Source organism: Chiroxiphia lanceolata, chromosome 5 (genome assembly GCF_009829145.1).
Source record: "Chiroxiphia lanceolata isolate bChiLan1 chromosome 5, bChiLan1.pri, whole genome shotgun sequence".
Lineage (NCBI taxonomy): Eukaryota > Metazoa > Chordata > Aves > Passeriformes > Pipridae > Chiroxiphia > Chiroxiphia lanceolata.
Genome location: NC_045641.1, coordinates 39,813,062 through 39,838,628, shown reverse-complemented (window position 1 = coordinate 39,838,628; position 25,567 = coordinate 39,813,062). Strand labels below are relative to the sequence as shown.

At 37.0% G+C, this 25,567-nt stretch overlaps 1 protein-coding gene across 3 annotated transcripts in view; it reads right to left on the bottom strand.

Moving 5' to 3' along the window:
* SYT1 (synaptotagmin 1) overlaps positions 1-25,567 on the bottom strand; it is a 348,639-nt gene that overhangs the window by 107,806 nt on the left and 215,266 nt on the right. For all 3 annotated transcript variants that reach the window (XM_032688530.1, XM_032688528.1, XM_032688529.1), the window contains one exon: positions 19,041-19,229. In XM_032688530.1, the coding sequence (XP_032544421.1) occupies positions 19,041-19,212 (172 nt within the window). In that variant the 5' untranslated portion in view covers positions 19,213-19,229. The remainder of the gene's footprint in view (positions 1-19,040; positions 19,230-25,567) is intronic.

The window sequence follows — 25,567 nt, the reverse complement described above, 5'->3', positions numbered from 1 at the left end:
ACTCTGCAAGGGACAAAGGAAGAACCATGACTAAGAAGACTTTTCATCGACTTCTATATTCTATTTGGTAATTGCTGCTGACTCTAAAATGTATCAGTATTGATAATGGGAACCAGAAATCTGTTCTCCCCTCTCATTTTGTCCTATAGTTTGAATTATTTCCTACACAATGCCATGACTTCAGCATTAGTTAGAAGTGCTGAAAGCTTTTGGCTGAATGAAGGAATTTATTCTGCCTCCATTTCCTGCAAGAGCACTCTAACTATCAGATTAATATATAAAGATTATATATATTACGAGTGGTGAGCTGTGCTACCAGTTTAGTATGAGAAGATACCAGCCTTGTTCTACCCCCCATTCATCAAAAAGAAGGGCTGTAGGCATCTATCCTTCAACAGGGAATTTTCATTCCCCCATGTTAAGTGGACCAGTGAACCAGTATGCTGCTCTGAGACATGTGCTAAGTGTTTCAGATGAAAAACCTCCATTTTAAATCCCTGTATCTGGCTTGCTGCTGGACAGCCAGTCTAGAGGCTTTTCATTGTTCTGAGACCCCTTGCCTCCCACCTGTGTTAAGTCTGAAAGCCAGCCATGTAATACTAAATGCAGGGTGCAAGGTTTTCTCAAATGATGTCAGTCATTTTTCCTGGATATGACAGAAGGAAATAAATCCCCTCTCTCAGTACCAGACTCCATCTTTGATTATCTGCAGTAGGTGTCAATTGTGCCTTATGCTGTCCAAATGAAAACCAGACACATTCTAGGCACTTGCACCCCTTATGAGATCTAGTTGTACAGGCTCAATTCACAGAAAGGGTATCCTTTCCTCCATCCTATTGACACTGACTGTGCTCAGCACAGGTTGATCCTACAGGTACGTCCAGGTCGGACTAAGTGAAGCATTCCTGTGAAGGGCACAATGAAAACTCAATGTAGAAATGTTACAGCTGCTTCTGCTCACTGGGAAGAGGACAGGAAACAGAACCTTATGCCAGCTCTGAAAATCAATTATTAAACAATCTTGCTTGACTTTACTGCAGTGAACAGTCATCAGGGTCTGACTCTAAAGCTCTAGGCTTCGACCTACAGTCCTCTGGTTGACACCACCCCATGTTCATTGCTTCTTATATTTGAATTGCTTTCTGAAGGATGATTTGTTAATTGTACAGCCAGAGAAAAGTATTATTTTCTTTTTAAAAATGGGCAGCCAGCAGACTTAAGGATCACAAAGAATGCCACTAAAACTTGAGAGCAATCAACCTAACCCCACATCCTGTGTATGTTTCTCTCCTGAGACTGGCATACATTTTATTACCAAATAAATTTTTCACTTAGTAATATTTTGCTCCAGGATTTACAGCCAGCCTTAGCAGCTGCTCTTAATGAGCACATTTTCTTACTGCTATTTAACAACCACTGCATCCCCTCATCGTCAAAAGTGCATTGTCAAGAGTTATTAAAATCATTTAATTAAACCCTATTTCTTCTTATTGGATTAATTTCACTGCCGCTGATCAAAGAGGCTGAAAAAAATAATCAAATCTTAAAATTAGAAGTACATAGCAGAGTTCTTGCTGTGTCTCTATATAAATACAATTGGATTTGAAGTGATTAACCTCAAGTTTGGCAAGAAAGAGAAATTAAAATTAAAAGGGAATGCTATAACTAAGCCTAAGAAAAATAACCACTTCTGGAATTACAAGTCAGTCTGCTGAAACCAATGGTCATGGTCCTGATGAATTCTGTCCAGTGAGGTTTCTGTTCCAGCTTTCCAATTGCTCTTGCAAGTACTCTGCCATTAACTAAAGAAGCAGCTCTGCTCTCTCTTAATAAGAACTTTTCAACAGCTGACAAACAATTCTTTCAAACCTGTATCATCACCAGTACTGAACAATTAATCCTCCACCTCCTCAGAACTGAGTTAAGCTTGGAACAGAAAGAGAGAGGCAACAAAGGAAAACAGGCTCTGTGAAGCATGAAGAAATAAAAATAAAAAGATCATAAAGAAAATAAACATTAATGGTAGATGAGCAATCAATAAAGTCCAAAGATTACCTTGGAAAGTAAGAGCTCTAAAGGAATTTAAATAAGTATAAATGGAACCTCAGAAAGATTTATTTAAGAGTGAATTAATTCTCCAGAGCACTTTCCTTTTTTCTTTCCTTGCATGATTGTCTCTTAGGCTACTTCACTTTCTGCATATGGTGCCACAGGACAATAACACATTAATCTCTAAGTTATACATGTTCTTCCATAGTGATTATTCCAGCAAGCAAAATGTTAACCCATTTAAATGAATGCAAATGAGATGGTGGTTTGTTATTGGCTGAAAGTGCTTCAAAAAGACTAATAGTGATTCACAGATGCAATTGCATCCTCAGTCTAATTAAAACTAATCTAATTAAATATGATGCATCTGTAAAGCTGCTTGAACACTGCAGAGAACACACAGAATTCCTTTTACAGCTGGACAGAGCTTCCAAGAGCGAGTGTGTCTGCCATTTCACTTCATTTGGAACCACTTTAATAACAGGTGAATAATCAGCAAATAAATTCTCCGTAGCTGCTTTGGAATTGTTCATTCACAAGGTATCCACAATTACAATACAACAGCAATGGAAGCCACATTGACTGGGGGAGGTAATGTCCTTTCATTACACAAAATGATACCGTTGGAAAAAAGAAAAGAGCTTAAAGCTATGTCATCCTTTAGCCTCACTTATTAAGGCAGAACTCTACAAAAAACACTTTTGCAAATGTGTTATGTTAGTGACAGCACACAGCAAAATCAAGCATCATCAAAACATTGTCTTATCGAGTGATTTCTTCTAAAATATTTTTATTTCAGATTTTTTTCTAGGCAAATAAACATTCCACAGACATTTTATTCAGTATGAAAACTTATTGCTCTCAATTGAAATTCTTCCACAACCGATTCTAGCACTGAGAACTAAAATGGCCACAACGTAATGAAATAATGTCTTGTTTTTCCTTCTCAGAAATTCAGGTCTGAAACCCCATGTTAGAAAACTGTCTTTAAATGGGTAAACCAGCTATACTCAGATGAAGGAAGGTCAAAGGAGGACAAATCTTGATAAAAAGAAAATATCATCACAACATACTTCCATGAGGTACTCCAGTAGACAAAAATACTCTGTGCATTCCCACCTTAGAGAAGTAGTCTGAACTGTCTTGATTCTATTACAACCTAAAATAACTATGTTTATTGAAAGCCAAAGATAGAAATGTATGGTGCTTGGCAGGAATGTGAATCCATGCAGAGTAAAGAGGCTCTCCAGGTCTCATTGTTTTTCTTCTTTTGCCCTTTCTCATGGCTCACCAGATTGTCAAAATGCTGAATTTAGTAATATCCAGATTGATAAAATGTTGAATTCCAATATGTCCTAGACACTCTGGGACAGGCATGGCTCTGTATTCCTGGGCAATTCTCCACATTCAATACAAGACTTTGTATTGAAACAGATTCATGGAGTGAAAGCATGCCAGAACTGTAGTGTAGATATGACACTCTCCTAGAAGGTCAGCAAACTGATTCTGTGACAGATAAATCCCATAGGAAAAATTGGGTCTGCTGTTCAAAAAAATGTAGGTAGAGGGCTCCGTTATGAAAAAGAAATCATAAATGATGAAAAATCTCAAAGTTGTCCCATTAAAGTAATTTTCTTTGCTGCTGATAAGTAGAGCTCCAGTTTGACTCCTTTTAGTTATAAATAACTACATTAATTTCAGCAAAACTATGCTGGACAATGTTTGTAGGATTAAGTCTTGAGGTGAACTTAGTAATACACAGGAAAAAAAAGGACTGCATGTTAGTGACTGCATTCCTTTAACCTAGGAAAGATAAGCATGGTGATTCATATAAAAGGGATATTTTGCTGTCATTACTAATTTTCAGTCTGAAATTGTTAAAATAGTAATTTTCATGGTATTTTTCTATACTTTGGTGTGAAATTCCATCGTAGAAGACTGAAAAAGGCATTTTTCACAATACTTGTATTAGGGTGGGGTTTATGTGTTGCACAGGGTGTCAGAGGCCCATGCAGCAGAATGAATATGTGAATATGTGCACCAGTGGTTAACAGGACTATGCACTACCCTGAAAAGCCTCAGGGTAACAGAGACTTCTAAAAGAAGGCGTTTTATTTCTCTTAAATATGTAACATGAAGGTCACAATTTTTAACTTTATACAAGGGAAATTTTATTCAGACACAGATTTTCTTGATGTATTTATTGATGTATCTTGATATTGCACTGGTGAGGCCACACCTTGAGTACTGTGTCCAGTTTTGGGCCCCTCTCTTCAAGAAAGACACTAAGGTGCTGGAGTGTGCCGGAGAAGAACAACAAAGCTGGTGAAGGTTCTAAAGAGTAAATCATAAGAGGAATGGCTGACAGAGCTGGAGTCGTTTAGACTGGAGAAAAGGAGGTTCAGGGAAGACCTTATCACTCTCTACAACTACCTGAAAGGACGTTGTAGCCAGGTGGGGATTGGCCTCTTCTCCCAGGCAACAAGCAACAGGAGAAGAAGAAATGGCCTCAAGCTGAACCAAGGGAGGTTCAGGTTGGACATCAGGAAGAATTTCTTCACTGAAAGGGTGGTTAAGCATTGGAACAGGCTGCCCAGAGAGACGGTGGAGTCACCATTGCTGGAAGGGTTCAAGAAACGATTGGATGTGGCACTTGGTGCTACGGTTTAGTTGACATGGTGGTGTTCACTCAAAGGCTAGACTTCATGATCTTGGAGGTTATTTCCAACCTAAATGATTCTGTGATTCTGTGATTTCATCATGGTATCAAACATTTCCAAATGAATGGAAAGGGGACTGTCAAATATATTATTATCATTAAATACATTATTATTTTTACATCATATTTTGATTTCAGTGCAATTTGGAGCTTTTAGAGTGTGATACAAATGTGTAGTACAAACATCACATTAAGGACATTATATTTACTTTCTTTACTCTTTTTATGTATTATTAAATTTACTAATTAGTCATTATTTATTGTTAATTTTTATTTATTATCTTTACTTTTACTCTTGTATTACTTTGATCTCACATTTCTCCTGTGTTCACTCAGTGTATAGTATTCATAGGACAACCTGCTTTTATAACATATGAAGGCTTTACTATGGCTCAGCCACCTGTTATTTGTCTTTAAATCAGCACAGAGATTTAAGCCACCACAAATAGAGAATGGTAATTTTTATATGGTAAAAATCAGATAAGATACAAGATACAGTAAGATAGAAATTATTTTTAGAAACAACATGTAAAATTTCTAACTTCTTGAGTTCAAAGTCAACTATATTAGTGAGCATAATGCTCAGTAAAATTTGAATCTTAACCTTCTGCTGCCTTTTTAATAATTTCAATAACCAAGGAACGCAGAAAAATTATATTGGTTTGCACAAATTATTTCAGAAAAAAATCTACAAATATTTGCCTCACTTTCTGATTGTTGACATTAGCATATTACTCTGCAGTACAGCAAAATTAAGGTTTGTTTGGTGAAATCTCAAAGAGTGTTTCCAGAAATCAGAAGAAAACTTCTGCTTATTTTGAGATGACAGTTTCTAATCTGACTTGTCACAAACTCCTGGGTCGGCTAGGCAGTGAGGAGCCTGTCCTTGAGCTAAGGAAAAGGAAGACCTCATTAGCATTCCTTTTCAATGGAACTTCAGAGCCAAAGTTGTGGCTACATAAACAATCACTATAGTATACAAGAAGGAAGCTGGCAGGTAAAAATGGGCCAATAAATTTCATTGTTATGGTGAAATAGCCCTTTAATAAGGATAAAGTTTTTGTCTCTGCTACCTGCAATATGTGGTAAGTTTGGAAGGTAATATTTTTTTGTGCTGTGACTAGTATTAAACCCATCCTAAATCATAAGTAATTTATGTTGGCAGTGTTGTCCCAGGATACTCCACTAATGTAAGTGATGCTAGTTATATTTATTTGGCACATCATGGTAGAGGTGGCACAATGAAAGAAGAAATCCTTTCCTGGAGCAAAACTAAATGCCATTTACCACTGCTAATGGCTTAGAGATCCAATATCTCTGCAGTGGATTCTACAGATTCAACCACTGAGGAGTTAAAAATACCAACCCAAAATAAACCTTATTAAACAACTCTCTAGTCATAGTATTTTAACTAAGGCAAACATGAAGACTATATATTTTGATCAATAGCCCTTCTATCCCTTCATGAAAGCAGCTTCTGAGAGACATATCCCCTGCAAGTGGCTCAGAGTTATTTAATTGGCCTCACATGCCTTCAAGTTGAGCCAGCTCATGCCGGGGAACAACCTCCTGGAAGCCAGTACTGTGACCAATTTTCCTTTGGCTTCTCTCTAAACTTGGCAATGCTGCAATTTATCCTGGCTTGTCTCAGTTGTTGATCCTTATCTGAGGTCACACACAATTTTGCTGACTGACATCGCAGGGTCCTATGGAACACACTTTTCTATCCTCCTTCCAAAAATGTTTCTTGTCCAACTAGCAGTAATTAGCAGCAGTTAGAAAACACTTGAGCAGGGTTACGAGATTTCTTGTTCATGGTTCAGTGTAGGAACATTCAACATATTTGTGGGATAAAGAACAACCACTAACAGGAGCCACGTTAGTCTTGAGCAAAAAACCAGCTACCCTCATGACTTCTGCCACTGTGACAAGAAAAAAATGTGCATTTTACAGTACATTAGTCTTGAAGCTACTAAAAAAATACACATCAGTATTCAGTTTGCTTTACTAAAATGTTAGCTGAAGGCTTTTCAGTCCTTCTTAGCAAGCTTTGTGTGAAGTAGAAGGAAAAGTAGACAAATATTGGTTTATATTTGTTCATCAGAAGTATCCTATGGTGGACAGACAGCCTGGAAAACAGAGCAGAGACTAGCACTGTCGGGGAGCCTTAAGCCTCTCAGCCATATGTCAAAAACATTTCAAAGGCTTTAACTTTCCTCCTTCCTCCTGTAATGGTATTCTCCATGCAAGTCTTAGTATGGCAAAACTGGTTTTTTCTAGAGAGGCAGGAGGTGTAAATGAGAGAAAGAAGGGGCTGTGTGATGAGGGAACCAGGAAGAATTAAGGATAAGAGAAAGTAGATGAAAGAGAGTGAAAAGAAGTGGCGATATAAGTCACAAATTGGTTATCATTTACTTTCAGTTCACAGACACGACCTCTAATGTTTACAAGTCATACATCCTGTCAACATGCTCTGTAATAGTAATTCTCAGAATATCAGACCTATTGACGTGATGATTGTGAAGACATATACTGACTGTCATTAATGGTCATCTATCTGCTGGAAGCAAATGCTGCATCTTCTAGAAGAAGGAATCACTGCTAATTTTTTTTAGAAAAGAGAATTTTATGTTCACCCAGCATCAGGACAAGAACAGAGATATTTTACAGCTTTCAGTTCTCTACTCCCAAAATGTCATTACAGACCCTTTATTTTCCTTGCCTCATAAAATTGTGGGAAAGCAGGGAATATCAGCATTGCTTTGCTACATCAGGAATCCTCACTGATACTTCAGTCTGCTAATGGCTCCCAGCTCTCATGATGACAATGCTGCATGAACAACAAACTTCTGTAATAAAACATCCCCACAATACAGATGTTAATGAGGACTTACTAGAATTGGGCCTAGTAAGTTAAGTTTGTAAACTGGATGGTAAATGCACACCCCAACAACATTTATTTATTTAAGTCCTATGTTGATATATTACAGCTTGTCTTCACCTCTTACAAAAAAACAAACCAAATTAAAATCAACTTTGAAACAAGAGAGACATAGTGGCATTTGTTAATCTAGTAAATGTGATCCATTTTAGCATACAGGACTGATACAATGTATGCTCCTAACACTTTACAATTTCCCTGATAGCAGGGGAAAGATCAAAGAAGTCTGCCCAAACAGAGGTACTATCAGTAGCACTGGAAGCAATCCTATAATTTTGTCCATAAGGATTAAAGCACTGCTGAGGTCCAGCCAATGAACTCTGTGACAGTCTGACACAGACCTTGAGATGCTTTTCAGTGCCAATCAATGCTGAAAGGAGGGCATCACATCTACTCCCTGTTCTTTGCTACAGCACTCCAGTACATCCACAGAAAGAGCTGAACAACTCACTAAAGCTCATGGATGACCTAAGCCCAGAAGAAATCTAAACAACATCATCTGCCAGTATCCTGGATTCCTCTCAGGCACAGAAAGCAGCAGCATGGTGTCCTGCTTCCCCCTGAGCCAGTAATGCTAGGGAACAGCAGTGGAGGCATGCTGATGCAAGGGCTGCTGTACTTTGGGGGAAGCATAAAACCAACATTCTCGGTTCTTCTGGTGATGAAAGATCCCCTGAGACTTTCCCTAAAGGATTGTAATGCCTTACAGCCCCATCCAACTCTCATTAAACTAAATGGAAAGAACTTCAATCACATCTGTGGAAATTGGATGTTTGCAGGGTTGGCTAATGTCCAAAGTGAGGTAATTATATTCTTCCAATGGCTTCCATTGGAAAATTTCTGTGTGTGTCCCCCCATCCCAAGTGATCTCAAAGTAGCACTCTACTGATCATTTAAACTTAACAACTGCCCTAAATGCTCTTTTTATGACAACAATCATGAAAACGTGTGTTGTGATAATACCCCACGTGACAAAAGCAGGCACAAGTCTCAGAAAGCAGCCTACAAAAATTAAATGGAAGGTAAAATAATTATACTGGTATTTATGAAGGTCTGAAAAGAAATTGGTTACTAGCACTACACGTGTGTGTGATACATGTCTCTAAAACTACATCACTTGTAGAGTTACAAATTTTTAAAATAACCATAGCAAAAGTGAAATTAATTTACATTAAAATATGAATTACTGTAGCAGTTCATTGGTAAATTATAGGACATATTTGAAAAGTAAGTGTTTACAGTTTTGATCATCCAAACCACTTGTGTGTAACAAATTTAATTCGATGCACTATTCAGGAGTTTAGAGTATTTAAATACTTTACCAGATTAAATCTTTTGAGATTCTAAAATCTGCTGGGTATCATTTCAGTACCTGGACTCAGCCTGCATACTCATGTCACTCCTGCATTGCTCTATCAAGTTAAGAATGTAATTCTGTTGCCTTTTGAGTTATTTACAGGAGTGGTGTTGGTCAGTTAAGAAAAGAGATTTGAAAACAAGAAAAAACTTGTTCACCAATTTGCAGTCATCCAGCATTGCAAGGTTCAGCTAGTATTGCTATGCCTTTAGGGATTTGGTATCACAAACTATTTTATGTAATGGGGACACAATTTAGGGGTTTGGTTGTTTGTTTTTAAAGCAGGTATATTTTCCGTTCCTTTTCTAACAGGAATTATTGGGATAAACATTTGGTTCAACAGAATAAAAATGCTTCGTCATTATTATTATAAAATTTTAGCAGTTTTCTGAGACGTAGTAGTGATGTTGGACAGATCCGTGCATTCTGCAGAATCAAAGCCAGCCTAGCTGTCAGCAGGTTCCTAACAAAAATGAGCTGATGCAAATCAAGAAAGAATGTTGCACAGTTTAAACACTTCAGTTAATGCATTAACTGAACAGAAAAAATATTGTTGTAAATAATTTTCCTTTTCCATTTTGTCTCTTCCTGCATATCAAGAAAAGCAGTGTGCAGGAGTATTTTTGTACCATATAATCATTGTTAAATAAATTCATGGTTGTTTCGGAATTGTCCAGTCAACACTGACATTTGTTTATGCTATGTTATCATCGTTAATGCTATGCCCTGAGTTCAGGTAACATTTTTTTGTCCACTGGTCCTCTCCACCCAAAATACTACTTGCCATCATCCTGGCCACCTCACTGTCCTAGGACTTAAAACTCATCAATAAATATTTCATGAGGCAAGAGAATTTAGAAATCAGTATTCTGGAATGGTTTCCTATAAAGTGATTGCTATCACCGAGTTGTAATCTAAAATGCTATGCTAGGTTGAAATTTATGAATAGTAAGTTTGCCTTATCTTTTTCTGTTCTCCTTGCCTTGCCCATGCTGCAAGTAAATCTGCACCCACGGCATATTACAAATAACTGACTCCAGCGTTGAGACATGAAATGCTATATTGCAGCTGCTAATAGAGCATGTGTTTGCTGAAAATGGGGTACTGAGGTCTTAGGAAATATGATAAAATAGCTGGTTTGGGAGGAAACATGAGATTGAAGCCTAAAGAATAACAAGTCTGATTGATGGGTTAGCAAGTATATTGCTTGTGCCAATTTTTTCATGTGAGTTTTGGCTAGAAGAAAAGTGTTAATAAATAAATAAATGAAACAACACAGAAGGAAAATAGAAAATTCAATGCAATCTGGTAAGGAAGGAAATACCATAAAAGTATCTGTAAGAAAGATGTAAAAATTATTGTCAACATTGTTGACTATATGAAGACTGTATTGCCTCTCTGTAAACTGTTTCCAGTAAAGAAAAAATCTGATGCCTGTCTTAGTCCTGGAGGTTTCTTCCCCACTGGGGTACAGCCATATGGGGTGATGACACAGGTCTACGGGAAAGAAAGCTTCCCATGTGAAAATGGCTTTCAAACCAACTGGCAGCTCACCAGCTTTTGTATACTCCTTCTCCCTTTCTCTTTAAGGAACTGCCACCTCTATTCCACCCCTATGTCAAACGAATGGTTTGTGTGGCTGCTTCAAACTCACAATACAAGCCAGCAAGGACTGCAGATTGAAATATCTGAGTCTCAGGTCTTCTTGAGACTGAAGGAAATCAAGAGATCAAGCTGGAAAATGAACTTGGATCTGCCTTTCCTGCAGGAACAGGTAGGAAAGAAACACAGGATTCATGTGGTCATATTCTGTAGCCTAGTCTGAGACAGAGACATTTGTTTAAGAGCAAGGAACCCTAAATACCCAGCCTTATTTACTCATTTTGTCCAATGGCATTTCACAGCAAAATGCATATGCTGTCCCTTCAGCCAGGTCTCTGGTTCTGTGAGTTCCCTTGCTCTTCATCAGACTGTACATCGACAGAAAACAGAGAAACAATCATTCTCAAAGTGAGAGAAATTAGGTCTCTAAGCCCAGGGAAAAGTGTGTTCAGGCTGTGAATCTGCCTATTAAACGGCCTTAACCAAGGTCTTCCTGGATATCAAAGTCTGTGAGACCAGTGCCATTGAAGACACCAGTTTTTTCCTTCTGGATAAACCTGGGCCTCCTGTTTCTGTGTCATTCTGAAGAGGACCAATGCATTTAACTTAGATTCATAAATTCAACTTCTAGAGCCTGATTCCTTAAAGGTAAGTGTAGAAAGCCCGGTAATTTCTGGAGGTCCTTTTAAAGATGTGGGTTGACATGCCTTTCCCATTTAGAATGATAAACTTTATCTGTCATTTTGGTGGCTCTCACTGCAATAGGAAAACAGTGCCAGCTACATTACTGAAACATGCCCCCAGATGATATAGGCTCTGTGAGCAAATTAGGGAGCTCTTGCTGAAGTTGATAATTAAGATTAGATTCAGAAATCTGCACAGGAGTAGGCAGATGGCTTGTTCAGCTACCAGCTGGAACTCAGCCTTCATGAGGCAGTTATTCAAGTTCAGCAGCACAGCTTCTTTCTGTGGAGTCAGAGCAAAGTCTACGCAAGTTCTGAAGATTTGAGGCCACCTCCACAGCTCTTGCAAAGTGGCTGCATGTTCTGGAAGCAGCACCAATGTTCAGATCTAGACCCATTCAAGATCTTGCTTGAAATACAAGCTAAGACTAAAAAGATAAAAGGAATATATGAAAGGATGCTATGGACCTACAGCATTCCTGAAAGCTCCTGTTGGTGGTCAGTGGCTTAGTATTTCACCCACCTTGGCAACGTGGCATTGATGACCACATATTTTAAACAATTCATTTATCAGTAAAGGCTTTCTTTTCTCTTTCACAAAAAAGTGTAAACACATTAAAAAACATATGTCAACCAAAATAAGGAAGGAATTATATAATTATAATCCCTCAGGGAAGGCTTTAGTTTGGATAATTCTCAGCAGCAAACTCATGCAGTTCTAAGCAGAACAGTTAACAATAACAACACAGAATGATATTCTGTTCTTCAGCTGTGCCAACAACAGTTGCTCAGAATAACAGAGCAATCTACTCTTGGTTCTCACAAAAACATGAGAGAATATTTTCTAGCTTGCCACAGTGCCTAGGCACAAGTAGTTGAGGTAAGGATGGAATATCAGTCTTAACAGTAATTCCTATATTTTCACTGCCCGTTTAAACCATACTTTTAAAATGCAAATCTACTAACCGTAGTCATCAGTGCTTTTAATCTTTTATGCGGTACACTGCTAAGACTCAATCTTTAAATTTATTCTCAGTTTACAGTTCAGAACAATCATTTCATGAACTCTCATTTTTCAAGCAAGATTACAAACAACTATAACAGATAATGTGTAATTCCATAGATACTTCATATGCAGGTAAGTCTGGAAAAGGTTAATAAAGACTGTGTTTCTTTTATGCATTTAAACACAATTTTAGTGCACTTTCCCTCACAAGAAGTAATGAAATTTTAAGATACATTCCCAAAACTCAGAGGAAGACAGCAACCATGTTCGGTTTTCTGCTTGTAAATTGAATTCTCTACTCAATTTATAAGGCACTGGCACAACTTGACATATCTATAGTGCAATAAAATACCTGCCAGAGTTGTAACATATAAAATAATAATCACAGGGATGTGGTAGAGGAGACCCTTGGGGGTACTCTGACATCCCTTGTTAAAATACCGTCACCAAACAAAGGTAGATGCTCACCCTTGTTTCTGCTACAAATGAATTTAATTCCCTTGGTTTTAAAAGTTAATATGAACAGAGTTTTTTGTTTTATATTTTGCTGAAATGTTTTCAGCATCATGTATTTTACAGGAGAACTTGCTTCTCTTTCCCTTCCTTTCAGATTATACAACTCAAACCCAACTGCTGTTTCTGAAAACGGTGTTTCAGACACATACAATCAATAATGCATAATTCTGTTTGACACTGAGGTTACCTTCCCAGTGTGCTTCTGGCTCAGAGACAGTATTTCCTTTCAGACAGGACAGTGCATTCTCAAGGGGATGCAGAAGAGGACATGAGTTTAGCCTGTGACAGGCTCTACCTGTGCTGGGAATGGAGGGTGCTGCAGCTGGTGTTTCGGCTCAAGTTGTAGGAGTCTGCTTTTCTGATTTCTCTTTTCTTCCTTGGCTTGTCCAAGGAGCAAGATACCAGCCAGTGTAGGAACAGGGTCCTCCCTCAGACCAAAGTGTGTCAGATGCATGAGTTTGCTTTGATTGAAGGAGATCATGGCCCTGCCCACAGCTGGGGTGTTGGAACTAGATGATCTTTAAGGTCCTTTCCAACCCAAACCATTTTGATTTATGTAACCTCCTGGTAAGCATGTCTGTTTGCCAGTGCTTGATCCAGCTACAGTCTGCAGCAGCACTTCTAGGTCACGCTAGAGCATCTTGTACTTCTAACAGCCTGAGGTTCCTCGCTCAGTCCTATATGAGGATCAAACTGGCAGCTGTCATGGATCCAAAAGTTTAAGCACAGGACATATTAAGGGGAACCTATCAGAAGGCACACAGAAATAACTCATGGATTGTAAAAATGTGATAACGTAAAAAAAAATAAAATCTTCATGACAGAATCAATCATTAAAATATCGATGGTGTATAATTTGGTGGGATCTGAGACTACATGATATTCCTTCCAGACAAGGATTTTCATCCGCTTCATGAGCTTTTCACTTCCATTCTTCTACCCCTCAGTATCTATTTAGACACTTGAGAATTAAAAGCCGTATTTTCAGGATTCCTAATTTAAAGCAATCAAAATATTCTGAACCCCTAAAAATAATGACAGCATTTTCATATTATGAGTTTCTAAAACAACAGAGTTGAATTGTTTTTGTCTCACGATATTTGTGGTGTCTGGATGTGTATGGGCAGCATTTTTAAGCTTTTTCCTACCAACAGGAGACAGCAACTTCTATTTAATGAAAAAAACGATGACGTTCTCTTGTAATCACTGCACTCTGGGACTGGGGGGTTCAGGGAGAAAAAAAAGTAGTCTGAGATTTGCATTTAAATAGCTATATTTAGAAATAATGGTTTTCCCTCCCTCTAATATTGTACTGCAACAGCTCTGTCTTGTACTTGTTCTGTGTTCCAAAATAAATCCTTATTTGTAATTTTCCCTGTTTCTTCCCCAGGGAAGCTGCATGTATTTGCTTGGTATGAGTAACTGCCAATGATTTGATAACAGGAAGGGTGACAAGAAGACTTGAATTTATGCTGTCCCACTTCCTCTAGCACTGTTCTTCAGACCTTCCTGAAGAATAAGAAACTTCTTTATTTTCCCCTAAATCTCTCCTTACAGATGTCCTTTGCCTTAATAGAGTTTGCCAATGTCAGAATGTTCCTAAGCTGAGAACTCTACTTTTTGTTTTCACAAATTTGTATGTTTACATACATATATATATGTATAAGTGAACATATGTATATGTAATCCTCATTTCTGCAGGCAGTTAGCTACTAATCAAGATGACATTTGAAGCAGAGACTCAGGTTTTTTCCAGCTAACCTAAGATTTTAGACAGTGACTAACACTAGTAGGTTCTGTGGAAATATAAATTATAGCTATTGCTGCAAGCTTTATTCTGACTTAATGGTATGTCTACTCTATTAATCCAGTTTTTAAATCTGAAATGATTCTATTATCAGCATTTTTTTTCTTTTTTATGAACTTAGAAAAGAATGTGCCCTCTCCTCCATGTTCCAGTGACACCTGTACTCCAGGAACCATTAGGAGAAGCCTAATGAATTCATTTTCTGCAAATGAACAAGCTTCATAAAAATTCTTTTTCACAAAGACCCCATGCACAAATCCCTCAGTTTCTAATAACAGACATAATTTGGTACTATCTTGATGCTACATAGGAATGAAAAATTAAGGAATTAACTTTATTGTCATTTATAGAGGGTAGTAACCACTCTTAATACAACCTCAGCTGATCGATCAAGAAAGGCAGAAGGGCAAAACAGCAGATGCCCGCAGGGAGGAAAAAACGATGAGATGTGTCTAGGATGACTGCTGAATGCTGAAATTTTAACTTAAATGGCTAAATATATAAATCTAGAATTATTTTATTTGATAAATTACCCAAATATACCTACAACTCTGTACATCAGTTTACTAAGCTATTATTATTTAGTATTAAACCAGACCTGAGTCTTAGTTATTTTTACATTTTTTATTACAGTTCCCTCTACAGCCTTCAGTCCCATTTTGTTTTGATAGTTATTCACGAAGCCAAGGAGAGCAAAAAAACCCCTGTCTCTGTAAAAGAATGTGAAACAAGTCTGCATAGAACATCGGGTTTTAGCCTGAATTATCACAGAGTTTTGAGCTCCTGGTCTGGGGGATTATTAGTCAGTTGTACATGACTAATCAAATTTAGGGCTTTTGAGCACCAGCTACTGAGGCCAAATGGAGTTGCAAGCCAGCCATACATTTCAGGATATGGTTCGTACCGAAATTTAGGATTTTATTCAATTACAATATAAGACATCAAAGAGCATTGGAAATATGTAACATCTTCCTATTATACAGGTAATGATAGTATACTGGATCCAATGCATTCAGCTATTACAGCTATTCCAGTACACGATGCATTAATAGCATATCATTATTTAGTCAGATATATGCTGGAATTTTATTGCATTTTTGCTGTCTTATTCACCTTGCTGGCAGAACGAGGTCTCCTGCTCATACAGTAATGTGTTCTTAGAAAACACACCTGGATCACTTTGCTTTTACAAAGATGCTTATTAAGTAATCTAACGCTGATTACCGTCAAGTTTTATTTGTGTATGTTTAGTATCAGTATCTTGACATTTAAAGTCTCCACCCAAAAGCTACTGCTGCCATTCCCACAGTCTTGCTGCAACACACTTACTGTAAATGTATGGCAGATATTTTCCTAGTCTGTAGACAAAGACCCAGAGCAGTGAGAGGGAGGAAGGAAAGAATATGTCTTATAAAGTGTTTTCATGCAATTTTGTTTTCAGATGAGTAAGTGATGTTTTACCTGCTTTATTTTCCTCCTCTTTTCAGGTATTGGATTTACTACATTTAAGATGCAAAGCATAAAAGCAGTGATGGTACCTTTTTTCGCCTTCTGGTAAAAAGCTTAAAAATTCTGCAGATTAAAGATAAATAGGGGTAGAAAGTATAAGAACCAATTAAGTTAGAGTGACTTTTATACACAGTGCAGTTACGGAAAAACAACTGTACTGTGATTATGCAAATAAGACACAATCAAAATGCAGAAATTCACACAGTAGAGAAAAAAATTCCTCACAGTTATGCCTCAGTAACTTACAGGATTCTTGCACTTTAATTGTACGACTCATTGCAATAAAAGTATCCCACTTGCTTTATCCAGAGTGAAATGTATGTTAGGACATCACTATTCTGAATTATTTGTGTGCTTTTGGAAGCCTACACTCTTCTGCCATAAAATGTGGTTCTATTTTAAAGAGATACAAATCAATGAAAAAAACAGATTTTCTGCTTGTATCATTGAAAATTTTAACGTGGTTTATATACTGCATCACCATTCTTGAAACATATGTATACTAATACAAATAGACCCTTTCTTTTTCTTGGAACTTTTATGTCTGCCTTCTACTCAATTCATCCTTTGTTGACAAAATAAGACTTCTCTTATGCATACACTACAGAAGGAAACATCAGTTTAATTTAGACTGCACTGACCCTATCTTGTAGGTTTGCAAAGCGAACTCTTAATGGGACTCCTGATATTTTTAGTTAGTTAGTATCTCTAGACTATTCAACTTCTGACTTTGGTGTGTACTACAAAACATATTATTTTAGAAAAATGAATGTTCTATTATAAGCCACATGGAAGGAATAGTATTTATTCAGCCCTACTATGGCCTGGCCTTTTTAGCACTCAAACCAAGTCAAATTGCAGGTGAGCTTTTTTGCAACAAGGGTACATTCTATCCTATTATACATCCATTAAATCATTATGGCTTATTTTCCATCTGCAGGCATCTTAGGCAGAGGTAAGTAAAACAGTTAATTATTTATCTCTTGCACATAAACAACAGGGCACTGAAAAAAAAATCCTCTCACAGTAAGTACTGAGATTCAAAGCCTTCCTTCTCATGTGGGGATGAACATGAGACCTTTGGAAATTTTAAATGATAAAAAGCACTTGAACTAGAAAACAGGCTTGACACTGATCTTCAAAGATCAGAGAATCTGCTGACTATGGCATTCCTCTGCCATGTGTAAGATTCAAGTTTTACAGTTTGAATCTACCAGAGGAAAAACCTGGTCCATGGTCTTAGAAATGTTCTAAGACCCAAGCATCTGTGCTGTCCCAATGGGGCCCATGCACCATATTTCTTCTCTCTCACACAGCAAGAAATTCCCAGAAAGGCACTATAAAAATGATTTAGTTGGAACTAATTTACATTTTGCTGTTTTAAGAGAGATTCTCAAAAAATTTGCAGCCACCTGTAAGAGGTAAGGTCTGACAACTTTTCTACCACAATTAAATCCTCAGCTTTGTAATAGGCTGAAGACACCTTGCTGACAACTCCCCACTGAAATAAATGGAACATATCATGAGGAAATGCTATAATCTTCCAAAAGGGAAATGAGGTCTCCTGTCCCATCCTGCCCCCAATATTTTGTAGACAGCCTATTTAAACTTACTTGGTTTATCTTTATGTTAGCTTATAAATGAAAAATACATACAGACCTGTATGTAATACAGTACATTCATGTAGGATTTATTACTGAGGAAAATGGGGAAAAGTTATTTGTAATATAAAATGCTCCAACATGCCAATGGCACTAATTCATATTTAATTTAAAAAAAAAAAACAAAACCACACAAGTCCTTTGCCCTTTGTAGTACAATGAATATTCAACTTTTTTCTTGAAATGGCAAAAAACCCTCAATACAGTCATGTTAGATAGTCCCAGTATTTGATGGAGATCCTGGGAAGATCACCTTCATGTCTACAAAAGTGCCAAAATTATCTACTTGTGGTATTAGGTAATTTCTCAGTCAGTAATTAAAAGGATTTTTTCCATATTATGTAAAATGCCATTAACAATGTTGAACAAGTTCCATATTTGATACCCGTGTATAGCATCGAATACATACCAGACAGGTTCAAGAACCCTAGTCTTATCATAAACAACAGCTCAAAGCTAATGCTTGTATTTTTTTCACAAATGTGAACAAATTGAGGCCTGAACTTTGAATCTATACTTTCTAGTACAGACCAAAAGAACCCTGATGACTTTAGTTCTATTTCACAGAAATACACATTAGTACTTTTAAAGTATTCTGCATAGGTACATGGACTTGTATAAACAGTGTTCAGTGGCTGATCTAGAATTCCTGAGTGGGAAAAGCATGGCTATCTTCATACATTACTGATGTATTAATTTTTTTCTTGTTAAAAAGCCAGTTTTCCATTTTTTTCTGCATCTTCTAATCCCCAAAGATACAAAGTTCCCTTATTTTCTCAACAGTTATGAGTTCTGGCTAAATATTGCTTTAAGGTAGTATGTCCACACGCATTTGTCATAAACATGAAACCTTAAGAATTACCGTTAGGAAATATTTTGCTTATTGGTCCCAGAGCCACTGTGAAGTTCTGCAGTTTCAGTTTTAATGATTCAGCAGTAATTAATCAGTAAAATTTACCGAGATAATCTGACATATCAAGAATAGACACAAATTTCATATGAGTTGGACTCTATTTTTTCTACTCCAATCAATTTTGAGAAGCTTACAATACCAGGATTATCTTTTGATTTTTCTAACTTTGACTAGAAAACATTTAGTGTGCTGTCTAAATAAATGTCAAAGAAGAAAAACGTCAAGTTAAATCTAGTCTGCCAACAGAAGCTTTTTTAATCAATCTAGTTTTACTTACGTGGAATTTTGTTCAATTCATTCATGAACTTCTCTTTTAGCTTAGAAAATGCATCTTCTTTTCCTCCCCCTCCTCCAGGACTGGCTGGCTCGGTGACATTACTTGGAGGGGCTGCTGCTACTGTGGTTGCTGGCGGTGCTGCCAGGGCCTCATGATGACTTTCGCTCACCATTTTAACCCCTGGAAAAGCTGTCGGAATAAAAAAAACACAACATAAACCCAAAAGATAATATAATTGAAATGTATATCTTATCAATAAATGACTAAATACGTGCTCATGCTTACTGGGTAAATATGATTGCATTTGCATATAGTTTCATGTTCTTCGTAAAATATTTACTAGACAAGAGAGAAAAGTCTTTTGCAGGGTTAACTTCAGCCAGAATAATTTTATTGCTCAGAGCACTTCTCCAATAGTGTTGCATTTTGGAACTGCTAAATTTGAAACCTCATAATTCCTGTAAAACTCTCATGTAGATTTACCTTTTGGTCTTCAATTTGAAAGTATAAGCAAATTGGGTAATAACCGCTCCCTATGCACAAATTTCAATGTATTTACAGAATTATTTTTCTATGAGAGTTACAGAGGTGTGGATCATGGTCCAAGTTTCTATATAAAAAATAAATGAAGGGTTAAGGACATAATAAAAACAGCTTGAGATTTCCTGCCAAAAATAATAACCTACTGTTTCCTATTTAAGAGTTGCATATTAAATAAAAATTGATTTGCATCCATTTTAGTCTTCACTTAGTGAAGACTATTTTCCTTCCAATTATTTCATGTGACACGTGCTACTGACAATATTCTCTTAAATTATTCACGTCTCAGTGTATTCATGAAAATACAACATCTGCAGAGTGTCTAAATGCAGCCATTTTGAAGTATATATGAGGCTGTCACAAGTATAATCCCACATCAGCATATTTTTAATTTCATGTTGTTTAATGGGCATTTGGAAAACATTTATTTGAGCATACATTACCGTATTGGTTTTCCATGGGTGGGTTTTGACTGTGACAGTAAGGGGTGAGTGATCTCTCCCTGTCTTTATCTTGATCCAGGAGCCTTTGCTCGTATTTCTCTGCCCTGCCTAGCTGAGAAAAGGAGGGATAGAGCAGTTTTCATAGGCACTGTCTGTCCAGTCAGGATCAACCCACCACAGTTACAAAGCAAAGAATTTTGGGCCAATGGGATGAAGGTGAGAAGACACGCACAAAGAAATTTCAGCATCACAGGAAGGGTAGCTGAAATATTTATATAGGTTCTGAAAACATTGTTCTGATTTTCTGCTGCATCCTAAATATCACTGATCTGAATAAAGATTTCATTTTTCTTCAGAAAACCAGAGGGAGAAAGGACTTCAGAGGTAACAAACATTCATTATTGCTCTGAGCGTACAATTGCTCTCAGCCCTGAAAGACATTTGGCCTTTGACCTTTTCCTGAGAAATTTAAACATCAACATAGGAATAAAAGACAACACATCAAAATCAAAGGGCATAAGAGCATCTGACTGCCTACAATACGATGAATCACGAGCTTTCTTGCCTTATGTGACTGTTTTCATGGATGTTGCTGAGACTGCTCAAATCCCTAAATCAAGATGAGAATTGGCTTTTTGTCCTTTCACTTTAATTCTACAAGTCCACAGTCACGAAGACATGCAGGTGCAGACCTGACTGCAGGCAGAATGAACCTTCTGAAATGATCCTCACCATTCTTGTCATTAAACAGGGCACACAAGTATAGGCTGGAATACAAAGCCATTCTCCAATATTGCCAAACGATGAAAAAGATTTTAAGAAAATAAGAGGTCGGCCTTGTTCCGAAGAAGCAATCTGGTGGCTAATTTACAGCAATTTTATTGATGCAGCATTGAATGAAGTGGTTTTCCTAGTCTGCCCATCACTTCTGCCTTTGCCCTCACAGTCTCTAGCCTAATATAAAATCATGTTGATGTTGACACAGAATATGTATACGATCCAGCTCCATAAATATTTTATAAGCATGTGGTCTTAACTATTTCCCTGTAACAACATGGGAGCAGTTCTCTGTCAAAAGTAGACCGAAGCTGATGGAAAGATTCCAGTTAATATCCATGAACTTTGGCTCAAACCTGATGTCTGCAATGATTTCCCCCCTTGCCTCACAAAATGACAATTGGGAAAAACATGTAGTACATAATATGGGTAGTATGAAATAATGTGCCAGCTATTCCAGACTAGAAGACTTTTTCCATATGCTCTGATGAATGCCAAATACTGTGAAGCAAAATACACAGCATCATCGGCTGTAAACACTAGTGCTGTTTTATATTATAGCATTTTGTCAATGAATGTCACTTAAACCAGAAGAAAAGTTGTATGATAGATCATAATTAAATCAAAATTAAATTGCTTAATTATAATATATTGCTTAATTATTTCAGGCCTGGCAGTTCACTATTTTATTTTGTAATGGAAGACACAATTTGCAGTGATGACTTTCAGCTAATTAAATTTTAAGGTAAATGTAATTTATTTGCTTCCAGTTTTGGAACTATATTTTGAAAATATATTTGGAGAACAAGTTGGAAGCATTATACTTTCATTTACCCAAAAGAAGGAAACACCAAGAAAACAGAGTATTCCTGTGATTTTCAGGAACAATCCTCAGTAGAGTCGTAGTGCAGTTAGAGGTCACTACATCTAATGCACAAATGGGTTTGACACGTGCTACAGAACCTTTGACTTTTACACACCAATGACACTACCCTGATATTTCAAATAGGTGTGAAGGGGTTGAAAAAAAAAATCTTGATTCAGAAAAAGCTTTCTGCAGAAAAGAATTTATTTTAAAGAGTACATGCCTACTTGCTTATAATAGCTGATGGCTTCTGCTATTGTAATGCTGCAGCTTTCCACAGTAATGGTATAAAGACTGTGGTATTATTAGAGTCTGCAGAATACAGAATAATTAGATTAAAATTGGCCTTTTACAATAAAAAAAGAAAAAAGGGCTTACTTGAATGCTGCAATGGTAAAGATCTGAAGGTAAAGATCTACAAATCACTAGCAGATTATCTGCCATTTGTGCAATGGTAGTTGCGAGCAAAAATTTCTTATAGGTTAAACAATGAAATGTCATAGAATTCAACTATGATTTCCAGTTCAATGTTCATTACAATGCTTTAGTGCTATGTATGAAACATGATACGTTTCATGTGCAACTTCCAGTCATAAATAAGAGCAGATTTGTAATCATAAATAAGAGTACAATCTAATTTAAATGCTTTTATAAAACACACCATAGACTATATTTCCTGAGCATGCCAATTCTTTGGTATGCCACTGCCCATATATAGTGCCATATAACTGTTATAAGACATGTAAGACAAAACAGTGAACAAATACATCGAATACTTCAAGGTAATGCTTGTCTCTATGCAGAAGTAGGTAAGTGTTCACTGAAAATGCAGAGCTGAACCCTTAAGGAGATCAGGCATTTAGAGTTTCACTGTTTCCTATGCAAGAACAACTCTGACAAACATGAATTATCAGCTCAAATTTCTACATAATTTCCTCTGAAAATGAAGGATTTGAGTAATATACGTATGCACTCTGGAGATTTGTAAGAAGCAAGAGATTTTGTTAATGAAGGTACAAAGTATGTACCTTAGTATGCTGGTATGGATGCTGATGGTGAGAGTCCCATTAGAAAGCACCTCTTAAGAGCATAGTAAAGTAGCAACTACTCTTAAGAGAGAAATAAAGACGAATAAGACTTCAGACATGGATGATTACAGAGCATGGAGTGGACTTGGGAAATCAGAGTTGAAAGAATGTGTTCAAGGACAACAGTTTCTGCAAACATTCTGGTATGTGCAAAGTAAGATGTGGGCAACTTGGGAAGACTAATCCCATGGAAAATTTTTACTTGTTTTAGTTTAAAAAAACCCCAAACTGAATAGTCAGAAAGTTAATGAGAACCCTGTGGGATGTTCACAGTGATTCACATGAAAGTGGGATTTTTTTGGAATGAGCAAAACTCAAGAGTAGTGTATCACCTTCTGGAAAATCGTGAGGAGATTTATGATAGACTTACCAAACCCAGAAAAAAAAGAAAACCCCAAAGGGCAGCAAAGTTAATGTGTGTGTTTCTACGTGGTTAAATTACATCGGGTTTACCATAGCAGCCGCTGAAGGACTTGGTGAATGCATAATCTCATAGATATAAAATTGGTGACAGTCTTTCTTCATGGTGGATTTCAGACAATTTATTTTTGCTCATTTCTTCTCTTATCTGCTGAATACAAACTGAGTGGAGTGAGACACCAAATAGATCAGACATCCCATGCTGACCAAATAATTTCCTCCCAATGAGAAATTTTCCTGAAAGTGTCCTTTTACCTTGCTGTCTCTCTTTTTTTGCCATACTAAAAATTAAAATTAATGAAATTATTAAAAACATAGAAATATTGTGTTGCTATAGTAATTGTTTAGGTTTTCAAAAGTAATTGTCACCATTCTTTCAACATTTAATGCTGGAACTATAGTAGAGCTAGTGACTGTACCTCAAGATGCCTGTAAATGGGATCTATACTGTTAAATGGTATTTCCTGGAGCTTATCTTTCCAGCATCCAAAACATGTTCACCCCAGCAGTTACATCCAATGTAATAGAAGTAATGTAATCACAAAACTTATCCAAGAAAGAAGAAACTACTACCTTTCAGTGCTGGTATATCCAGGGTAAAGTATGCAGTATTACCAGAGAAAGGTTTGCATCACACAGAAAATTTACCCTGTCTCATTTGAGTGTTTTTGATGAAATTAGGAAGATGGAAACATTAGCAGAATGTCTAAAGATATCTTCAATAAATGACCTCTTCCTAAATGTAAGCATTCTGAGATGTTAATAATACATTTTTTACTCATTCATCTTCCTGTTAATGAAATATGGTATCTTTCTAGCGTCATTAATGGACAGTTATTTTAAAAAGACAAGCTCAGAAAAGAGACTTTCTTGGCTTTTTATAAAGATGGGTCTGTAACTACATTTTCAGAAGAACGGAGGGTCATGGTAAAAGATTATATCAAAAAAGCCTTTTCACAACTTCCACAAAGGCTTACAGTGCAATCCAGATTTAGTAATGCTTTAGAGAAGGTACATAAAGGGCCCAACAGTTCATGGGGAAAAAGGTTCTGATAAAGAATGCTGGTGGGGAAATTCAGGTCCTCTCTGCTTCTACCAATGCACAAGAAATGCACAGTCATCCCTGTACCTCTCTCAGTGGAGGAAAGACATTTCTTCTGTTGCCATATGTGAAACATGAACTGACACTTTCCAGACACCACCTGTACATCAGCTCTTTAAAACTTCTTTCCAATGCTTGCTACTAACACCATACCAATAGTTACATTGGCTTGACTGAACGAACACGATAAAGCAGCTAAATCTCTCCCCAAAAGCTAATGGCTACTTTACTACTGCTCAGTTTTAGAAATGTCCATGCCTGTGTGTCCTGCCAAAGGAGTATCACTTGTCCTGGAGCAGGCTGTAGGAGCATGATGTTGCAGACAGGAAGAGCATCATGAGGTGGTGAGTCAGGAGGGATGAGCTCAAATTTAAGCAAATGTGGGGGAAAACCAACATCACATACCAAGTCAGGCAGAAGTACTGCAACACCAAGGCAGTAGAGAGGAGAGCTTGGCAGAAATATTTTGTGACAGTTAGTAAAAACTTTTAGTTTTGAGGGTAAACAGCAAGCTAGACTGAGTTATCTACAGCACAGTCCTGGACCAGGCAACAAATCTTCCCATTATTAGACATGAGCTCTGTATCAGTCTCCAGAATTTACTTAAAATAGGAACAAATATTTTTAGAAAAACAACTGAAATTCAGACAATGACTTGATGGCCAAACATAAGTTAATTCTCATGAGAAAATGAAATGCTGTAAGATTTCCAGTCTAACATGCACACTGAAAATGTATTACTTGAGTATGAGTTATATCCAAATAATAGCCAAGTCTCTTTGTACTCTTCTTAGCCTAATTCACTTTTTAAGCATATCTGATAAACCTAGAAAATATGTAGAATTAGCACAGAATAGTTGACAGTTCTCTGTCACAATAAAAACATTTTATTTAATTGGAATCATTACAATGTATCATTTCACGACTAAGCATGTTTCAAAGCTAAGCATAGAATGTCACAGAAAACAATCTGCCCAGGGGACAGCAAACTATCTGACTATTTTGGGAAGGATATGGACACTGCGAACACTGGAGACAGACAAATTCTTCAGTCCATGGCACAATCTGCATGTTTCTCTCTCAGCTTCCTGCTTGCCCATTTATTAAATATGGCACAACTGTTCAACATATAGGGCTCTGAGATATCTCAGATTGCAGTCTGTGAAAGAGAAACTTTGCCTCGAATTTCCCGAAAGAATCAGAGTCTGATATATAATTTATGAACAGCCAATCACCCTATCTTTTGCAGCACCAACCTGTGCAAAATGATATTTTCAGACTCAGTCCTTAAG